The 21,176-nt window shown below is 45.2% G+C and overlaps 1 protein-coding gene across 1 annotated transcript in view; it reads right to left on the minus strand.

Annotated features, from left to right (window-relative positions):
* Positions 1–258: 258 nt before the first annotated feature.
* The window catches only part of Dusp29 (dual specificity phosphatase 29), a 34,409-nt gene continuing 13,491 nt past the window's right edge, over positions 259–21,176 (minus strand). The window contains exons 3-5 of the mRNA XM_048339097.1: positions 10,878–11,098; positions 2,698–2,923; positions 259–383 (exon numbers count right to left, since the gene is read on the minus strand). Of these exons, the coding sequence (XP_048195054.1) occupies positions 350–383; positions 2,698–2,923; positions 10,878–11,098 (481 nt within the window). The 3' untranslated portion in view covers positions 259–349. The remainder of the gene's footprint in view (positions 384–2,697; positions 2,924–10,877; positions 11,099–21,176) is intronic.

Below are 21,176 nucleotides of genomic sequence, written 5' to 3' on the forward strand. Positions count from 1 at the left end.
CCCTTGAGGCACAGCTCCACTTCCAGTTTTTGTGTGGTTAACTGGAGATGAGTCTCATAGACTTTCCTGCCCAGGCTAGCTTTGAATGGTGATCCTCAGACTTCAGCCACGTCAGTAGCTAGGATTACAGGTGCGAGCCATCCATACCCAGCTACAATCTATTTTTGTTTTGTATTTTGGCTTCCTAACCCAGATTTTGGGACAGGGTGAATCTCAAGAAATACTTATTAACTCAATGAATACTGATGAAAACTTGAAACAATACTGCAAAACTTTGTTCCTCCAAAAAATTTGTTCCTTCACAGGAAGCATCCAGACCTCCAACATTTATTCTCTGCTTCTGCTATCCTCAGCTCCACTCAGCCCCACAAGGACAGGACAGCCTGGAAGGAAGTATAGAGACAGAGGCTCAGGAAAATGCCAGTGGTCAGCCTGTAGGTGTTCTTTCTATGCATGAATTCATTTAGATGTAAGTACCTCATTAAAATAGAAATATAGGCTTATCTGGACATTAAATAGATTGGACCTAAGAGATAAGTTCACAGTAACCTTTATGTGCTATGGTGAGGAAGGCCTAGGGAGGATCACTTACTTCAGGTTCCTGTAAGCACCTCTTTCCCAAGAGCCTGCATCTAACATAACATATATAAAACATATGGTTTTAGTTATAAATGGAAGTAAAAATCTGCCCCAACCAAGTTGCATGGTTGTAAATATATGAAGCAGAGAATGAGGATATGCAGATATATACACAAGAGTGTCAACTCTCTGAGGGCAAGGCTATGTCCCTAGTGCCAGGGCTGGCATACAGAAAGCACTAAATAAATGCCCATGAGAATGAATGAAAGAATAGTATAGCTATATCGAAGTGTAGCATGCACACCTATTTATTAGATGACTTTTTTCTTTTTGCCTTTTTTTTGTCATTTCTCCTTTTTAAAAATCTGCGTATGCTGTTCCTTAGCTTTTTTGCTTCCATTACAACCAGTCATGAAGCAATTCCATCCTTGGTCATTTTGCCCCATACAATTTCTCTCTCAGACAACCACAAGAGTTGTGATGCCAGCCTGGCAGATCTGTCTAGCTTAATACTGTCACAATTTAAGTGACAACACACCCTTCTTGGACATACCACCAGATAGACCAACTTAGTACACATTACATTTGCATTTTAGCTTTGGCCGCTGTGTGTGTGTGTGCCAGTACTGGGGCTTGAACTCAGGGTCTGGGTGCTGTCCTGTTCTTTTGTGCTCAAGGCTAGCACTCTACCACTTGAGACACAGCTCCACTTCTAGCTTTTCTTGGTGCTTAACTGGAGATAAAAGTCTCATGGACTTTCCTGCCTGAGCTAGCTTTGAACCATGATCCTCAGATCTCAGCCTCCTGAGTAGCTAGGCTTACAGGCATGAGCCATAGCACCCAACTTCTTACCACATGAACGTCTCAGGTAGCACATATACAATGAGGATCCAGACTCCTCCTCGGCAGAGGTGACTCCCAAAGCATACTCAGGGGTGTCCTAGGACACCAGGCCCAGCCTCGAGGGCCCTGGCCACAGGTCCTCCCTTTGGCATAAATGCAAGGCAGCTCCCAGAGGTGACAGGGTGAGTCAGATAGCTTTACCCAGCTGCCAAGACTATATGCTCTATCCTCCCTGCAGCAAGAATGAACTACAACCTAACTGGAGAGCGGGGCTTTGCACAGTCCCTGCTGGCCTTAAGCATACACTTCTTTAGGCAGCCTCCACTTCCTGCCTCTGGCTAGTACATCTCTCTCAGCAGTATCCCTCTGGATTCTGTCTGGCTCAGGTTTCTCATTTCCTGTTTCCTGCTGCTGTTTTCTCAAGAGTGAAAATCATACACTCAAGGCAATCAGCTTAGCTCTCGGAGACCTTACACCTGAGCTTACCTGGCTGTCCTAGCCTCTCATTCCACAGCAAACACATTTACAAACAAGCCAACTGGCCTTGCTTTAAAGAACCAAAATGAAAGGACTTTTCTGAATCTCCAGAAGAGTGTCTTCTCTCTCCTTTTTTTCCCCAAAAGGTTAAAGTCACAGTCCCACTGGACCAAACAATTGTTTGGGTAGTGGTAGCCTGAGAGGGGGTGCAGAAGAGCCCTAGATCCCTAAGGAAAGGTAAGAAGCCAAGGGCAGGGGCTTCCAGACTCAGAGCTCATCCTCCACCAGGCAAGCAGCATCTATGTATAGGGACCCCAGCCTAGGGTTTCCATGAATGAAGAAAACAGGGAACCCAAGAATTCTCTCTCCCCAGTGAGCTATAAAACTCTCTAGTAACAACTTGCCCAAGTGCTATTTTTAAATTATTTTTATAAGAATGTAGCTTTCAGACAGCACCAAACATTTAATCACAATACAATGCCCCCTTTAAAAAAAAAATCTTTGTGTTTCCTCCATCTTTAAAAGAAAAAATACAGACTTTGTACAGAATGTCATGCTCATCTGCCACTAGTTCTGTCAGCCCACCTCACCCATGGCATTGTGAGGTTGAACCAGGAGGCAACTAGGAATCCTCCTGGTTCCCCGCATACACCAGGACATTCAATAAGATTGTTTGGAAGAAATCAGACTTAGGTTTCACTGGTCTGTGTCTTGTGAGCAGTGAAGTCAAAGGCCTGTCCTGTTCAGCCCTCCCCTTTCCATCCCCAGTGTCCCTGCTGGGCCCTGAGGAGGCCTTACAGCTTCAGCTTGCTGTCCTCCAGCTGGGTCTGTCGCCTCTCCTCCACAAGCTGCTGGTCCAGCTCTCGGAGCTGCTTCAGAAAGCCCCTGTTTGGTAGGACACAGCGATTCTTGGCCACTTGTTGGATGGCATCCACCAGGGTCATGTTCTTGTAGATCATCAAGTAGGCCAAGACCAGGGTCGCTGACCTGCTGCGGCCCATGGCACAGTGAACCAGGATCTTATCTGCAAATAGAGTTGGGGGAAGAAAGCCCATGCTGAAAGGGCAATGGCTTGGCTGGGAAGGGCTTGTCCCAGCCACAAACAGACTCACTCAATCTTGGATCATTTTCATTCCCTCCCGCAGCCTAGCTCTGAGCTATAGCTCCTCATTCCTAAAATGGGTATCCTAAGACCATCTTCTTTACAGTAATACTGTGAAGGTGATTTTATGCCAAGCATTTGTGCATTGTTTGGCATATCAAAGGCTCAGTGGTGGCTCGTGCCTATAATTCTAGCTACTCACAAGGCTGAGATCTGAGGATCAAAGTTCAAGCCAGCCCAGGAAAGAAAATTCCAGGAACTCTTATCTCTGATTAGTGATCAGAAAACTAAAAAGTGGAGGTATGGCCCAAGTGGTAGAGTGCCAGCCTTGAGCAAATATGCTAAATAAGAGTTCCCTGAGCTGAATCCTCAGTATACACACACACACACACACACACACACACACACACACACACACACACACACTTTTTTTTAGACATATTCTTTCATGTGTTCCAAGCTTGCCTCAAACTCACAATCTTGCCTCTCCCAGATGTGGGGATCACAGGCTTGCAACAACCACATCAGTCTGAAAAAAAAGAATTCTAATGTAACAGAATATGAAGCTCATTGATATGGCTTCAGATTCCACATCACAATTGGCCTTTAGAAAGCTATCATTTGGCTGGGAATGTGGCATGCGGTAAAGTGCTTGCCTAGCAGGCATGAAGCCCTGGGTTCGATTCCTCAGCACCACATAAACAGAAAAAGCCCGAAGTAGCATTGTGGCTCAAGTGGTAGAGTGCTAGCCTTGAGCAAAAAGAAGCCAGGGACAGTGCTCAGGCCCTGAATCCAAGCCCCAGGACTGGGGGGTGGGGGGGGAAGCTATCATTTGTCAAGTTTTCATGTCACACCTGAAAAGAATATCCACAATTATCTGAAAAGGCTACCAAAATATTCCTACCTTGCTGTCTTTCTTCAAAGTTCCATTAACATTGTCACTCCTTCACCAATGTGAACAGGCTCAGGAGGGGAAAATGCCTAAGCAGAGGTCATTCACAAAGGTGATACCAAGACTAGAGATAATTTGAGGTTCCACTGTGTGCCAGCCACTGGCCAATGTACTCTGGGTACAGAGAAAGCGAAGAGATTTGTCTTTCTGTCTATCCCACCACTCTCCCCCTGCCCCCCATGATGGTGCTCTGCTGTAGCTGTGGAATCCCTCTGCTGGGACAGCTTGAACGGCGTGGCCCCAGTGCTGCTCGGTCTGAGCCCTAGGGAAACAAGTGAGGAGACACGCACTGACACTGAGGGGATTCCAAATGGAGCATCAGCAAGAGGAAAGGAAAAGTCTGCAAGGGCATGGCTTCCTGCCCTCTCACCCCACCCTCCCCTTCTCATGGGACCACACCCACACCAAAGCCAAGGGAACAGTTAACTCTTCATCTTCACACAATGTGGTAAGCTAACCAGCCTCCACATGGGCCTCACATCCCATACTCTCTGTTGTTGGGCTCGCAAGAATGCGTCCAAGGCCTTTCCCTCCTTCACAAAGGAAAGGAAAGGGGGCAGGCCCCCTTCTTGACTGCTTTGTAAGTATTTTTTTTTTGACGGGGGGACACTGGTCCCACGTTTTCAACCAGTAGATATGCTCCTGGAATGTGGATGGGCCCAGGACATTCTAATCCCTACTGCCAGTTCTAGAGGCTGTCTGGCCCCTGGCCAGCTCTGCTGATAACTAAAGCGTTTCTTCCTCTCCCAGCAAAATGGGTAATTCTTTCTGTCATGATTCAGTACTTGAACCAGATGAAAGCTGTACTTCATTAAGCCTTTGGAAGCTGGAAGTCTGTTATGTGGGAGGAGGGAGAGGGAGAGACAAAGAAAAGGAGATGAAGAGGTAGGAGGGGTGGGGGGGCTTCGGTTCTGGCAGGAGCTCCTGGAGCTGAGTTTGGTTTTCATTAATGCTGTCAGACCTGTGAGTGGGGTGGGCCTCCCTAGGGCAAGAGCCTGCTGTTCTCTGGGGGCCTCTGGTACTAGTTGGGCCCCTCGGCTTCCTTCCCCTCCCCACCCTCCTGGGCCTGTTGCCAGAACCTCAGCACCCTTTTCCCCCTTGGCTCTGTAGCTCTGCCAAGCACTACTCTTCGGGCCACAGTGTCAGGTCATAGGAAATAGCCTCTGGGGAGTTGGGGAGGTCCCAGCACAGACCACACAGAGAGGCCACAAGGCTCAGAGAGCTAGACACTAGCCAGGGTAGGGTCTGAGCAAAGGGAACAGTCAGAGCTGACTTTTAAACTATTCTATGAGGACATAGGAGTGTGGCTCAAGTGGTAGAGCACCAGCCTTGAGCAAAAAAGCTAAGGGACAGTGCCCAGGCCTTGAGTTGAGACCCTAGTACACACACACACACACACACACACACACACACACACACACACACACACGAGAAAAAGTTAAAAACAAAAAATAACAACAAACTGTTCTGTGCAACCCCAGAACACACAGCAAGACAAAACTCTCACCTAAAGAATAGGTGGTAGCCAGGTGCTGGTGGCTCACGCCTCTAATTCTAGCTACTCAGGAGGCTGAGATCTAAAGATGGTGGTTTGAAGCCAGCAGGGACAGGAAAGTCTATGAGAGACTCTTCTCTTCAATTAACCACCAAAATACTGGAAGTGGTACTGTGGTTCAAAGAGGTAGAGAGCTAGCCTTGAGTGAAAAAGCTCAGGGAAAGCACCCAGGACCTGAGTTCAAGCCCCACAACTGGCAAGAAGAAGAAGAAGGAGGTGGAGGAAGAGGGAGTGGCAGGGGTGAGAATGAGGAGGTAGAAGAAGGAGGAGGAGGAGGCCTTTCACCTGTACATTTCAGCACCTTGTAGGCTTTGTTTGAGATATGATCTCTCTGTGTCACCTAGGCTGGCCTAGAACTAGAGATCCTCCTGCCTCTTCCTGCATGCTAGGGTTACAAGTGGGAATGGCTATGCCTAACCACCAGACACTTTATGTATTTTGTCATAGTCAATTTTCAACTCCCCAGTGACATCAACAAAATAAAATCCTGATTGTACAGATGAGGTAGCTGAAGTTCAGGGAAGTCACTTATCCAAGCCACACAGCTAGCAGACCCATGGCCCACGCCCAGGCCGTGAGATACCAGAAACTAGGCTCTGCTCTGCAGTGTTGCCAGTGTTCATACCAGACAAAAATTTCATGAGGGCTGGGAACATGGCTTAGTGGTAACGTGCTTGCCCAGCATGCATGAAACCCTGGGTTTGATTCCTCAGTGTCACATAAACAGAAAAAAACTGTAAGTGGCACTGTGGCTCAAGTGGCAGAGCACTAGCCTTGAGCAAAAGAGCTCAGGGGCAGTGCCCAAACCCTGAGTTCAAGCCTCAAGTCTGGCAAAAAAAAAAAAAAATAGTTTCAGGAAATAATCTATACCTTTGCCTCATGCAATAGGTGCTAATAGTTTTTATCTTTTTCTAATCTATTCTTTTTTTCCCCCAAAGAAATACTGGCCACACCTACCAAATTGATTTACAAACCACTAACAGGACATAATCTATATCTTTAAAATGTTGTATTCGATGAAGTATTTTCCTTCTGCCATTTTCCAGAAAGTGAGTTCCCACAATTTTATGAATACCCAAGTTTGAATCTCTGTTGCTTACAATGATCATTCAAAGCAGACCTGTCAGGCTCATTATCACCAGCCTTACCCTTATGGTCCCTGGCCAAGCATGTACCTTGCACTTCACTCCTTAGTTTTAGGGGTGCCTTTTGGTGGCTTCCCACTCTCTGCTTTGGAACAGAGTTCCTACTCCTCCCAAAACTGTTCTGAAAATGTGAGGGTCCTCAGAAAAAGAGATGAGGTGTGTCATGAACTGCTGGGTTTTATGTGGAACAGTACCATAAGGGACCCTCAAAAAACTTGGTGAATTGGGCATTGGTGACTCAAGCCTGTAGTCCAAGCTAGCTACTCATAAGGTTGAGATCCGGACTGAAGTTCTGGGCCATCCTGAGTAGAAAAATTCCATGAGACTCCCTTTTCAAAATAACCAGCAACAAGCCAGGTTGGAGGCATGATTCAAGTGGTAGAGCACCAGCCAAGCAAGCCAAGTGAATACAAGACCCTCAATTCAAACCCTCAGTACTGGCCAAAATGAAAAAAAAAAAGCTCCTGACAAAAGCAGCCTATTTGTTTCAAGTTGATCTGTAATAGATTTTCAACTGTTTTAAGTAAAAGAAAAAGAAGAATTGTGGTGATACTGACATGAAGTATTCAGGAAGCCCTGTGACATTTGACCTGCAGTTTCCTAGAATCCATTCCATTGAAACCACACTAATTCACCAGGAGGAGGCCCCAGAAGGAGCAGTGGAGGAATGCACAGCAAGTTTTCTGATGAAGAAGGATGAATTCAGTTGTGTCAGAACCTAGAGCCAGCTGGCATGCCTGGTCTTCGTGGATATTTGGTGACCTCATACAGCTTAGTCACCAGATGCTCAAAATAGAGATTCTTACAGGAGGCCTGAGTGAGGGGAGAAACCCTTGGCAAGTGGGTGTCATAACCATATTGCCTCTGATTAGATCTGTGACACTTGGTTTCTCTGGGCCAGAACAGCAGACTCAGTTAACATTCAGATTTTTCCCCCAGTGTGACTGAGGCTTTCTGGAAAGTTCTTTTGAAAGGTCAAACCAGCATAAGGTGGTGGAAGTCTCCATAGCACTGCAAGGAATGTTTTTCAAAGAGATGTCAGGTGTGATGTGCATGTGCATGTCTGAAATCCCAGCATGCAGGAGGCTGAGATAGGAGGATCTTGGGTTCCTAGGCCAGCCTAGGCTATGAAGCAAGACTCTGTCTCAAAACAAATGAACAAAGTAAACACATGTACATGTATGAGGCCCTAGGTTCAAACTTCAACACCACAAAAAATAAAATGAAAAATAAAAATAGTAAGAATGAACCATGACAGACAATGAGGGGCAGTGGGAAGAAGAAAAGGTCTGGCTGAAACTAGTCAATGAAGGACAGAGAGAGGCAAGAAAGAGGCCTGCCTTTGTGCCAGCCTGACCATCAACACCTCTTACATCAGGAGTATAATAAGAAACCTATGACTGGATCTGACTCTGAAATGCCACAGCAATGTCCCTTGGTTTTCCAGTGCATGACGCACTGCCTGTGGCAGGCGGGCTGAACACCTGTTACCCACTTTGCCTGGAGTCCATGGCAATGCTATCCTGAGCTAATCAGCATTCTGTTTTGTTACCCTGCTCACTCTGGGCACAGGTGACAAGTTGATAGCCACTGAGTTGTTTTTGGTTTTTATTTTGTTTCTGCCCTTTGTTGCACTTCAAGACCTTACATTTTGTAGCAAATACATAAAATATGGGTGATTTCCCCAATGTGAAATCTACACTGCAGGCTTTTCCTAGAAAATCCAAAGTTCTACCACAATTGCACAGATTCTCAAAAGAATCCCTGGCTTACAGCTGAGGAGCAGCTGAGGCCCTACACATAGCTGGCTTCATTTGCCACTCTGTGCCTGGTAATCGGCATTAGTGTTTGAGACACTGGCTTGAAGAAGGCTTTAAGACACCCAAAGGTAGAGGGCACTGAAGACAAAGCCTGGGCTTCCACATGACCATTTGGTCAGCCTTACTCCCCGCAGCTCAGCCAATAGGGCTAGGTTAGGTCTAGTCCTTATACTCTGCCTGTCCATTCTGTTTCCTGAATGTTCTCTTACCAATGCATCTACTATTTCCTCTTCATCCTTTCTTTGATAGGTGCTTCTGCCCACCTGGTCTCACACTAACCTGACACCTCTTCACTGATGCTCTGTGATCTGCCCAGGGCCTAGCATCTGACTCAAGAGCCTGATTCTTTTCTGATTTGGCAGTGGGAGCAGCCTCTCAAATGGTGTGCCAAGCTTTCATGTGAGTATAGGATACGAGTTCAAAGTTGGAATGCCTTTTTTCCCTTGTTCTGTTCTTTGAGGACTAGAAGCTTTATGATGATGATGTGCACATGTTGGTGTAGTTAGATGCTTCACAGTACATGACCTCTCTTTATCAAATACATCCGAGAGCCTGCTGTGCACCAGGTTCTGTGCCAAATGCTTTATGTGTTAGTTGATCCTCATTATAACCTCTCAAGGTAAATATTTTCATCACCAGATGGAGACACCAAGGCTCTGAGAAATCACATCACTTGTCCATTCTGTGATGGGACTCTGAATGCAGCCCTGTCTTCTTCAAACCAGCCACGCCCTTTCCATTAAAGAAGAGTTCTACGATAGAAGAATGACAAGTGAGCACATGAAACAAAAACTGAAGGGTAGATTGTAGACTTTTTTTTATGTCAAATGTTTTCAGTTAACTTCAAAAACTATGAGGCAGATTTTAACTCATGGAGATGAATCAGGCCAGTTGCTTTTTTGATCCTGTGTGCAAACCCAGAATGTTCAGGATACAAAAGATGGCCATGAACAGACTCATAAAAGGATAATTTAGAAATGATACAAGCCTCAAATATTTGGATCTGTGGGTCTTTTTCATTGTGACATTGCTTTTTGAAGGATAATAATGACAAATTGTCAGTAGATATGGCTGGCTGTGAGATGGGTACCACCACAGTATAGCCATCTAAGTCTACCAGCTAGTAGACCTTCCTAGTCCTAGCTCCAGGTTCCAAGTTCCCCGAAGCAGGTCAGTTGGCCAGTCCATGAGCCTTGTAATCTTGACTTCTTGTGGCAAGAAAGGCTTACAGTAACTGGATACCCTGAGTTATGTGATGACTCACAAAGGAGTGTGACACAGTAGGCTGAAGTCAGAGCATAGATCAGGGAGATAAAGTTCCTCTGGCCTCTGTGGAATGTACTGAAGTCCACTATGCAGCACTAACTGCATATTGTCTCACCCTGGTGCATACCTAAGCCATTCCCATCTCTCCAAAATAGCCTTTCTGGAACTTGAGCAGCTAAAACTGCATTTTAAGCACAAGGACTAGCACTGTGATTTGAAAGATGGGTGATCAGCATTGGGAAAATTCAACTTGGTATGCGCAAAACCCAGAATCGCTGACATCTTAGATTCTTAGCTGGGGTTTTCTATGGGAGGCCCTGCTATACTGTGTATAGGAGGAAAAATGGAGGGTGGAAGGGGTAGGTTGTGGACTTGATTGCTTAGCCATAGAACTTAAGGTTTTCCCTGGATTCCTACTCAAATCAGTTCTAAACATTTTCTGGCTTTGAAGTCCTTGGCTATAGTCAGGTTTGGGCCTAGGCACAGTTAACATCTTGGTTGCAATTAGCTTTGAGAGCACCTGGACTTTTTTTTTTTTCTTTTTTTGGCAATGCCTGGGCCTTGAACTCAGGAACTGAGCACTGACTGTCCCTGGCTTCTTTTTGCTCAAGGCTAGCACTCTACCACTTGAGCCACAGTGCCACTTCTGGCTTTTTCTATATAGGGTTTCATGTATGCTGGGCAAGCACTCTACCACTAGGCCACATTCCCAGCCCCCCATCCTCTCCTTTCTAAAGATGCCTTACATTCTTCAGAACAGAGACTCATCAAAAGCCTTTTCATTCCTCTCATTCCTATGCCTCAGAGTAGCCATCAAGGTCAGAATCCCACCAGAAGCACTCGTGGTGAGCCAGAACCTCAAACCCTGACAAGTTCCAGGATTGAGACTTCCATTTTTTCACACCAAATCCCCTGACAACAGGGCTTGAGAGCCACACAGACTTCCAGCTTTGGGCCTGGACCTTGGAGTCCCGCCCTTGAGGCGGAGCCCGGGCGTTGAGAGGGCGTGGCTCTGGCTGGGGGTGAGGCCTGAACGGTGAGGGGGCGTGGTCTGATGCCGGGCGGGGCGTCGAGGGGCGGGGTCAGTGTCTGGGCGGGGCTGGAGTGGGGCGGTGAAGGGGCGGGGCCAGTCTCTTACTCTGGTCACCGCGGAGAGCAGCATCGATAAACGAGGCAGCTGTGTAAAAGAAGATGCTGAGGTCGAAGGTAGGCACGTCATCAGCCTCGACGCCGAAGTACTGGATGGCCAAGTCGTTGTAGAAGTCAGGCCCGGTGTCCACGTTCCAGCGGCCATGGGCCGCGTTCAGCACGTGCGTGAAGCCCGCCTTCTGCAGCCCGTAGCGGTCCAGCGCGGTCACCCTGGACACCAGAGAGAGAGGTCAGTCAACCGAGGGAGGTCAGTCAACGTAGAGAGGTCAGTCAGCCGATGGAGGTCGGTCAGCCGAGGGAGGTCAGTGGAGAGGGGTCAGTCAGCCGAGGAAGGTCAGTCAACGTAGAGAGGTCAGTCAGTGGAGAGAGGTCAGCGGAAAGAGGTCAGTCAGCCGAGGGAAGTCAGTCAACGGCGAGAGGTCAGTCAGCCGAGGGAGGTCAGTCAGCCAAGGGAGGTCAGTGGAGGGAGGTCAGTCAGCAGAGGGAGGTCAGTCAGCGGGCAGAGATAGAGGAGTGGAGTGGGGTGGACCTCCCCGTTGGATTCAGTCATCAGTCCTGGTTCCCTAAATAAGGCGTTTGCAAGATAAACCCCACTTGCTCTCATTGATCCCTTAGGCCACGCACCATTTTGTCTTTGTGCTGCTGTGCTGTGTTGCTAAGAGAGAGAGGGTTGAAGGGTTGCATAGGGGAGCATCTATCCTTCCAAATTTTCATTTCCCACCAGTCCAGCATAGGACACTGTAGTGGTCACAGGACTATACCTGCCAGATTGCCCAAGAGACCACTAGAGTAAACCATTCATAGAATAACATTCTTTGAGAGTAACATTCTTTGAATAGACCTCTCCAGGGCTGTGAATGTGGCTTAGCAATAGAGTGCTTGCCAATGATGCATGAAGCCCTAGATTCGATTTTTCAGTACCACATACACAGAAAAAACTGGAAGAGGTGCTGTGGCTCAAGTGGTAAAATGCTAGCCTTGAGCAAAGGAAACTCAGGGATAGCACCCAGCCTCTGAGTTCAAGCCCCAGGACTGGCCAAAAAAAAAAAAAAAGTTTGAATCGGCCTCCGCAGAACCAAGAATGGTTTATGAGTTACACTGGTGTCTCAGGCCTATAATTATTTTAACTATAATTCTAGTTACTCAGGAGACTGAGGTCTGAGAATGAACATTAGAAGCCAGTCTGAGCAGGAAAGTCTACGAGATTCTTATCTATAATTAACAAGCAAAGAGCTGGAAGTAGAACTGTGGCTCAAGTGGTAGAGCACCAACCTTGAGTGAAAGAAACTAAGGGACAGCACACCCAAGCCCTGAGTTCAAGCCCCAGCACTGGTACCAAAAAAAAAAAAAAAAGGTTTAATCGTGGTTTTTATATGAGAGGATTTCATTGAGATTGGTCAAAAATCTTGATTTTTGGTTGTTAGATACAACATGAAAATAGTTCCCTTGTGGATCCTTTGCCTAGCTGGGCAAGCATTGTTTTGAAGGGAGCTGGTCACTCCAGGTTATAAATAGCCTTACCTTTCTTGTCAAGAATTTCCAGAGGGCTGGGGATATGGCCTAGTGGCAAGAGTGCTCGCCTCGTATACATGAAGCCCTGGGTTCGATTCCCCAGCACCACATATACAGAAAATGGCCAGAAGTGGCGCTGTGGCTCAAGTGGCAGAGTGCTAGCCTTGAGCAAAAGGAAGCCAGGGACCGTGCTCAGCCCCTGAGTCCAAGGCCCAGGACTGGCAAGAAAAAAAAAAAAAAAAAAAAGAATTTCCAGAACATGTTTATTTGAGGTAGGTGGCCTCAGAACACAAATGGCAGCCTTGTAGATTATCAGAAGACATAGGAATTGTTCCTGGAGGGGCTGGGAGAGGCCTTTGAGCCTTCTGAGCTCACAGGTCCACACAGACTTAGGGATGCAGGGAAAGAAGGTAAGAGCATGTGTGGAATCTGAAGATTATGAAGGCCTTTCAGCATGTTTATTACTTTCTATACAGTAAGTCATATATCTCTGAGTAATGATCTGCTTATGCTGATGGTACAGAGGGCCACAGGGATAGTGAATAAACAATAAATGAATGGATAAAAAGATAGCCAATAGCAGAGAGCTGAAGCCCTGTGATATGATACAGCCTGACCTCCTGCATGCTTTTGTAGGGTGGTCGAGAAGCCTTTGTAAGGGAAGGCACTACTGGAGTAAGGCAGGGGAAGAGTTGGGATCAGAGTGCTGCATCTAGGGAGAGGAACCAGAAAGTACTAAGAGTACAAGGGAAGCCAGTGCTTTAGGAAAAGGGTAAGCAGTGTTTACTCTGTAAAAGATCAGTCTGGTTGAAATGGGAAGATAAATTAGAGAGGGGCAATAAACAAGTAGGAGCCAGGTGCCAGTGTCTCAGACCAATAATTCTTAGCTACTTAGGAGGCTAAGATCTGAGGATCACAGGTTAAAGCCAGCCTGGACTGGCAAAAAGCTGGACATGGAGCTGTAGCTCAAGTGGCAGAGCACTAATTTTGAGCAAAAAAGCTAGGACTCATGTTTAAGCCCCAGTACTGGCACACAAATGCACAAAAGAAACATTTATGAATCTGAGAACCATGATATGGAGAGCTAGAGTGTTCTACTCAGTCCCCTTGTTGGCCCAGTGTGCTGCCATCCTAACTATGGAATATATTCTGCTTTCGATTTTTCTCTCAGAAAAAAATCTGCTTTTCATTTTTCTTCTTGTCCCAAAGAATGTATACAACAAACATGCTTTTGGAACACAGACCTGTATTCAATTAAAGCCTCCAAATGCAGTCCATCTTGCTGAATAGCAATCAGCCTTGCTTTGAGGTTGAGCTCAGTGGAAAAATTGAACTGTCCTTGACAGGAAGCTCCTACCCATCAGGAAAGCCCATCTAGCTGGGTTCAGTAACTAGATCTCAACAAAATCAAATAGCCTCAGGAGTTTGAATACATAACAACATGTACTTTGCTGCTTTGGGGGAAGGGGTCACGAATCAGGCTAGATATACAATAAGCAATGTATGAAACTTCTATGTTCACCCTACTCAATGTGCTCTGACAGTGTTTAAGAGGAAGAGGATCCTGAGGAGCATTAGACCTGATGGGTATATGATGTTCACTGCAGGTTTTCAAGATTCTTTGGCTCCTGGGCCAAGGAGGAGCCACTCTGGGGACTTCCCCCAGCTCTGTTTACTCAGAATCCAGATGAGTCCTTAGAAGAACATCCACCGCAGAATGGAGTGTTTGCAAATAAAAGAGTGCCTTTTTAGATCACACATACCCAGCATCCTGTCCTCAGTTGGGCCAGATGCCCAACTCAGCAATTAACACTTGCTGCCATGGCTGGGATGACAGATGTGTACCAGTCCATCCAGCTATTGTCTGAGTGTGGTCTCTATAACCTTTGACACTCAGGCTGGTCTTAAACTGTGGTTCTCCCAGTGTCTACCTCCTAAATAACTAGGAGCCTGATATTGTAAACATCTTCCAATGTCTCAATATGGCCTTCAATAGCTGCTGCATGCTATTCTCTTACATAGATTAATCACAATTTTTCCTCACCTAGCACTTCACTGTATTTCTTTGGGCTCATTTGATTATGTCCTTAGGAGAGATTTTGTGTGTGAGTGTGCCAATTCTGGGGCTTGAAATCAGATCGTCATGCTCTCACTCAGCTAGCTTGCTTATGGCTAGTGCTCTTTCCTTTGAACCACGCCTCCTGTCTGGCATTTTCTGGTTATTTTGGAGACAGTCTCCAAGACTTTGCTTAGGTTGGCTTCAAACCAAAATCCTCCAGATCTCAATCTTCTGAGTAGCTAGAATTATAGGTATTGAGCCATTGGCACCAGGCTCTTAAAAAATCTTTTAAAAGTAGAATTGAGGGTTCATGGATATTTTAAAATAATACTTCTTACTCATTACTAAGCTACCTTTGAGAAAACAAATTCAAATTTACATTCCAATTTTTATTCTTTGCAAATTACACACACACACACACACACACACACACACACACACACACACACACACCAGCCCCTTCTAACTGACTTGTCTTAGCAATGAAACCAGACATTTTGTCGCAGATCTGTTGGACTCCTGGAGTTTATTTAAGAACATTGTCCTATTCCCTCCTAGTCTAACCCAATTCTCTTCACTTCTTTCTTCCTGAGAATCTCTGGCTTGTCTCTAGATTCTGACTCCAGGTTGGTTGAGTTGATACCTTCTTACATGGCCAGTTTTATCAGTCAGAGCCCTTCCCTCTCTTCCTCTTCAGGTTGGGAAGTAGAGTTACCTCAGGAAGCTTGCTGCAACCCCCACCCCTGAGGCAGGGTCCTGAGCTCACTCCCTGTGTATCAGTCTGCTTGGGCAGTGTTCTTGATGCTCCATTTGTCAAGACTCTCTGTTGCTCTCTTGATCTCAGTTCAATCCCTTTGCCAGCAAGCCCATTTTCTCAGGTGTATGCCTTTGACTGGAGAGGAAGAGACTGAAGCCCTGTACATCTACATCGGTGCAAACTCTCTGCAACTTTCTTCAGGTGGAAAATGAGCTACTCCAATGTTGTACTGGGCTGTGAGGAAAACCCATTTATTATCAAACTAGTTCTCCCAACTCTTGTGTAACCTTGGTACTTGTTGATTTTTCCCACCAGGTATGGCCCTCTGACATCTTTTCATTCTGTTTTATGAAGCACTGTGGTGTTTACAGATCATTTCATGGGCAAGACCTTGATGGTGCCCTTTTCTGGTGGAGTCTTGACTATAGACCTTGAATCAGCAGCACCTTCCAAGCTTCTGATCTCAGTTAATTCACCTAGCATGAAGGAGAAGTTCACCGCCTTCTAGTTTCTTCAGTGTTCTTAGTACTTGCTGTTGGTGAAGCTCCTGGGTGTTAAGGCTGCTCAAGGCTGACAACTAAAACTAGTATATGAGCTAAAACATGAGCCTTGGAGGTTTGCTTTGCTTGCTGAATATAGCTAATTACACTAGTAATGCTTTCCCTATGGGACTCCAGGAATCCAACAGATCTGTGACAAGAATATTCAAGCTCCTTCACAGGTTAAGAGAAATGGGGCAAAAAAAATGTATTGAAATGTGTTTCTTAGTAATGGGATTAAAGAGAATATTAGTTTTCTTCTTTTCGTCCATTTGTGTTTTGTAACCTTTCATAATGACATGCTGTATACATTCATTTACTATATAGATAAAAGTGTGCCATGATTTTACTGATATTATTTTCTTTAGTACTCAAGAGACATTGATTATTGTAATGACATGCGGTAGCCTCAGGATTTTTTTGTTTTTCTTTTCTTTTTACAGTGCTGGGGATTGAAACAAGGGCCAGCCCTGACCTCAGGATTTTAAATTCCTATTAGAAATCTCTTTGTGGGGCATAACTGGTAGAAGGCCAGCCATGAGCAAAGAAAGCCAAGCAAGAATGCAAGGTCCTGAGTTCAAACCTCAGTACTGGTGCACATGTTCACACACATAGGCACAGACACAGACATAGACGCAGGCACAGACACAGACACAGACGCAGACACAGGCGTGCACACACACACAAACCTTTTTCTGGTTTGGGCACAATGGCTTGTGCCTGTAATTCCAGCAACTTAGAATTTGGGGAAATCTACAAGATCAGGCCAGCCATTGGCAAAAGCAAGACTCTATCTGAAAAATAACTAAAAGTAAAAAAGGCCTGGGGGACATGGCTTAACTATTAGAGCTAGAGGTCCTGAGTTCAAACCCCAGTACTATCACATGAATAAATAAATAAATATTTGTCAGCCCCATTCACTCAGTCTCTAGTTCTCTAAGGATAAAGGTCAAAAGATGAAAGAGAATCCACTCCACACAAGAAGTTTAGTCTTTTAAAAAAAAAAAAAGCTGTGTTAATCATTAGACTAGGTATTTGGTTAACTAAGCAAGGAAGTCATTGACATTGCTGAGTCCCAAACTGCGAAGGCTTCATCCAGCTTGAGAAAGCCCAGCCAGGACGGAGCCTCAGGCATGTGTTCCTGTCCCCCTGGCCCATGACTGGTGCCCAGTTGTGCCTAAGTCAGCTTCAGTGGCTAAAAGCTCAGAGTCTAAGTTTTCTAGCTCTGTTAAACTGTCAACCAGGATGTGTTTGTTGCATCCTCAATAGGTCATGTTACACCCTGAAAAAGCAGACCAAAGTTTTAGTTCTGTTTGGTTCCTCAAGGTCAAATTACTTCCTTTGCTGTATATGGGGCAGTACTCACAGCTGTCTAGGTGTAAAGACAAAAAGCCCCTCCTTCCTAGTCTCCCCAACCACAGGCCCTGGAGATACCTTTGAGGTTTTTGAAGCTGTTAGCCAGTTGGATAAGGCAGATTCCTGGAAAGCAAGTAGGGGTTATAGTATGTAGTAGGGATGGCCACAGACAGGTAGGAAGAATTGGACTCTATGAGGGAGGGCAGCAGCTTGTTGATAAACCCCCAAAGCCAGGCCTTAGAGGAGGCTGTAGTTTCAAAAATGGGGAGCTGCTTAGGGCCTGTGCTAGTCAAGCAGCAGAACAGCTTAACAGCACCCTGGTGTGGCTCACAGGGCCACCCATGGTGTGGGGAGGGAAGGGAGATTTCTCAATTACCCCGCTAAAGCCCAGAGTTATCACTGGCAGCCATCCTGCCTAGGAATTTGCAATCATTTTGGCAGTAGCTAGGATATTTCCCTTCCTGCTGACTATAGGAAAAGAGAAAAAAGAAAGATTTTGCTAAGCAAATGAAAGATGTGAAGGAGATTAAAGTGAGACTATTTAAATTACAGAAACTTAGTGCTTTCAAGCATACTCAAGCATTTTTTGAAGCACCCATTTAGGGACTGCTGATTGATAAGAGGTGATGGATTATTCTTATCTCCTGGTCCATGGTTCTCTGGAGGGCAACACTTGGTTAACCTAATTTGAATCTAATTTGAATGACTTAAGAGTAATAAAACAAGTACGTCCTTGAACCTAATAAAGCCTAATTTATTTAATAGGATACTCCTTAAAGAATTTTATTTTGGAACTGGAAGGGGCCTGAAAAATCATCCTTTATTTAAAAAATAAAGAAATTGGGAGGCAGAACAATAAAATGTTTGCCAAAGGCAGCACAGGGTAGAGGCCACATGCAATGAGAACTTGAACTCTGGGTCCTGAGTGCTGTATGAGAGCTTTTACTCTGCTGCTTATAGCATCTGAAACTCCCTGTATGGCAGATTCAAGACCCCTATGGAGTTGTGGGAAATGGGTAGAGCTTTATGGAGTGTCCCCAGGGGGATGGCCATAAGTGGCTTGTTGAGCAGGTCCCAACCCTCCACTTATTTCCTGTGACTTCTTCTCACCAGGCTGCAGTGGTAGTGTCACCAATCCCTGGGTCTGGAGATTTAGAGCTTCCAAGAACCCCACTTGGTGAATATCTTTGGACTAACTTGGGACTGAGAAAGGGCTTTAGGACCCAAAAGACTTTGATATAGACTTAAGGGTTAGCATCTCTGGACAGCCAAGATGGTGTCTGTGGAGGGGAAGAGAATGAGTTGAGGAGGCCCATGAAGAGAGAGGCAGGCATTCCTTTCAACACTGTGCCTTGGGATTATGATCGAAGTTGCCATGATATCAGGGGAAATCTGACCCAGGGTATTTTCTGTCTCCAGGTTGCCTTTAGAACCAAAAGATCTCAGCTATAAAACCTAGTACCTGATCTTTAACATTGGGAGTTGAATTTGCAGAACCTGCTTTTTCTATAGGATTCACATTTAAATGTGCCAGGCACAGCTCTGAGCATCTAATAGGTGTTAATATAGTACATAGATGTCAATACAGCTGCATTTTACATTTATGCAATACATCTACACTTTCTAAAGTAGAAAAAATTGAAGCTGCCCAAGGTCACAAAGCAGCATTAGGCCCAGACACTGAACAAATAGATGCTCTGCTTGTCCAACTATGGAGGCTTTTGCAGAGTGAGAAGTAAGAGCCACCTTTGGGATACGTGTTGGGTCCCCAGTAGGTCCCAAGAGTCACTGTCCTGGGCTCTAGCAAGAGATGATGATCTGGCTTTCCCAGGACATTCTTCCAAACTGCCTTTACTCTCAAGATAGCCCCGCACTTGGCTTTCAAAAATCTTTGATGCTTTTTGAAAAAAGAAAATGCAAATATTAAAAGAGGCTTTGTGTGTTTTCAGAAGTCACAAAAAAAAGCCCTGATGGGCTGGGGATATGGCCTAGTGGCAAGGGTGCTCGCCTCGTATACATGAAGCCCTGGGTTCGATTCCCCAGCACCACATATACAGAAAATGGCCAGAAGTGGCTCTGTGGCTCAAGTGGCAGAGTGCTAGCCTTGAGCAAAAGGAAGCCAGGGACAGTGCTCAGCCCCTGAGTCCAAGGCCCAGGACTGGCCAAAAAAAAAAAAAAAAAAAAAAAGCCCTGTTTACTCACAGCCCAGTTTCTAACCTCACATGGTGGTCCTAGCCAATTTCAATAAACCTCATCAGGTCTCCTTAATCTTGATGAGTAGATGTCATAGCAAGAGGCCTAGCTAAAATGAGGGAGAAACAGGAGGCAGAGCTGACTCAAGCTCCCCCAACTGGGCATGCAGGTGCCACACACACCTGACCACAGAGCCTGGCAGGACTGAACATGTGTGTGTGTTTATTTTGATTAAGCAGAGTTAGAGTGAATGGAAAGGGCAATGACATTTTCTTGGTTGAAAGAAGCAAGCTATAGTCAAAGGTCAATGGAGGCAAGCATGTCTCATTGTCTGGCACCGTCTTAAACAGAACATGTCCATTTTGCTCAGTCACTTCCAGTGGTTCCTGAATGGAGTTGTTGCCCAACATTTTGGGCACCCTGGCCCTGACTTCCCTTTCTAGATTTTTCACTAGATAACAACAACAATAATAATATTTGCATTTACTTATTACTTTACAATATACAAATGCTTTCATATTTGTTATCTCCTTGAAAGATTCTCTGAACCTATTATTTTTATTATTTGTGTGTGTATATGTGTATATTTGTGTGTATTCGTGTGTGTGCCAGTACTAGGGCTTGAACTCAAGGCTTAGGTTCTGTTCCTTAAGTGATTTTGCTCAAGGCTAGCATTCTACCACTTGAGTCACAGTTCTGCTTTCAGCTTTTTTCCAGTTAATTGGAGATAAGCTTCTCATAGACATACTTTCCTGCTGAGGCTGACTTCAAGCCATGATCCTCAAATCTCAGCCTCCTGGAATAGCTCAGCAACTATTTCTAGAGGTGAGTACATAGGTCCTCAAAAGCAAAAGGCCTTACTTAAAGCCACCACACCCTGATATGATGTGAGACCCTCATCTCCAATTAATCAATAAGAAACCAGAAATGGAGGTATGGCTCAAATGGTAGAATGCCAGCCTTGAAAGAAAAAGCTAAGCAAGAATAAGAGGCCTTGAGTTCAAACCTTAGTACCAGCACAATAAAAGTAAAATAACAAAATAAAATGCCAGGCTGGTGGCATCTCAAGTGGTAGAAGACCATCTTTGAGTGGGAAAGCTAAGTGAGTGCCAGTCCTGAGTTCAAGCCCCAGTACTGGGTAAAGAAAGAGAGAGAGAGAGAGAGAGAGAGAGAGAGAGAGAGAGAGAGAGAGAGAGAGAGAGAGAGAGAGAGAGGGAGGGAGGGAGGGAGGGAGGGAGAGAGAGATGTTTTCACAATTTAAAGGAATATCAATACAACTTGGATGAACCTTGAACAGTATGCAAAATGAAAGAAAAATCATAGATCATCTTGAGTCCATATATATGAAATATTCAGAACAAGAGAAGGTATAAAAACAGAAAGCAGATTGGTGCTTGCAGGGGAATAAGGAGTGAGTGTTTAATGGATTCTGGTTTTCCTCTTGAGGTGATAAAATGTTCTGAAATTAGATAGTTGTGATGGTTGCATAACTCTGAATATAATAAAACCACTGAATTGTATACTTTAAAAGGATGAATTTTATGATACGTGAATTATATCCCAATAAAGCTGAAAGCAAAAGAGAATAACACAAAGTTCCTATGCAGTTCTCTCCCACAACTCCCTAATATTCTCCATAGGGCATTGCCTAGATTAATTGTACCACAGTTATACTGAGGAATATTAAAAGTCCAGGATAGTGTGTATACTATGATTCCTTTAAATTTTTTTAAGGAATTAAATCCTTTGTATGTGTGACTATGATTCCTTATGTTTACAATAGCAGCATGAAGTAGTTAAGTGTGTACATGAACTTAGGTACTAGTTAGTCACAGGATTAACCGAAGCAAAGAGCTAGCAGGGCATCAGCAG

The sequence above is a fragment of the Perognathus longimembris genome, chromosome 2 (genome assembly GCF_023159225.1).
Source record: "Perognathus longimembris pacificus isolate PPM17 chromosome 2, ASM2315922v1, whole genome shotgun sequence".
Classification (NCBI taxonomy): Eukaryota; Metazoa; Chordata; class Mammalia; order Rodentia; family Heteromyidae; genus Perognathus; species Perognathus longimembris.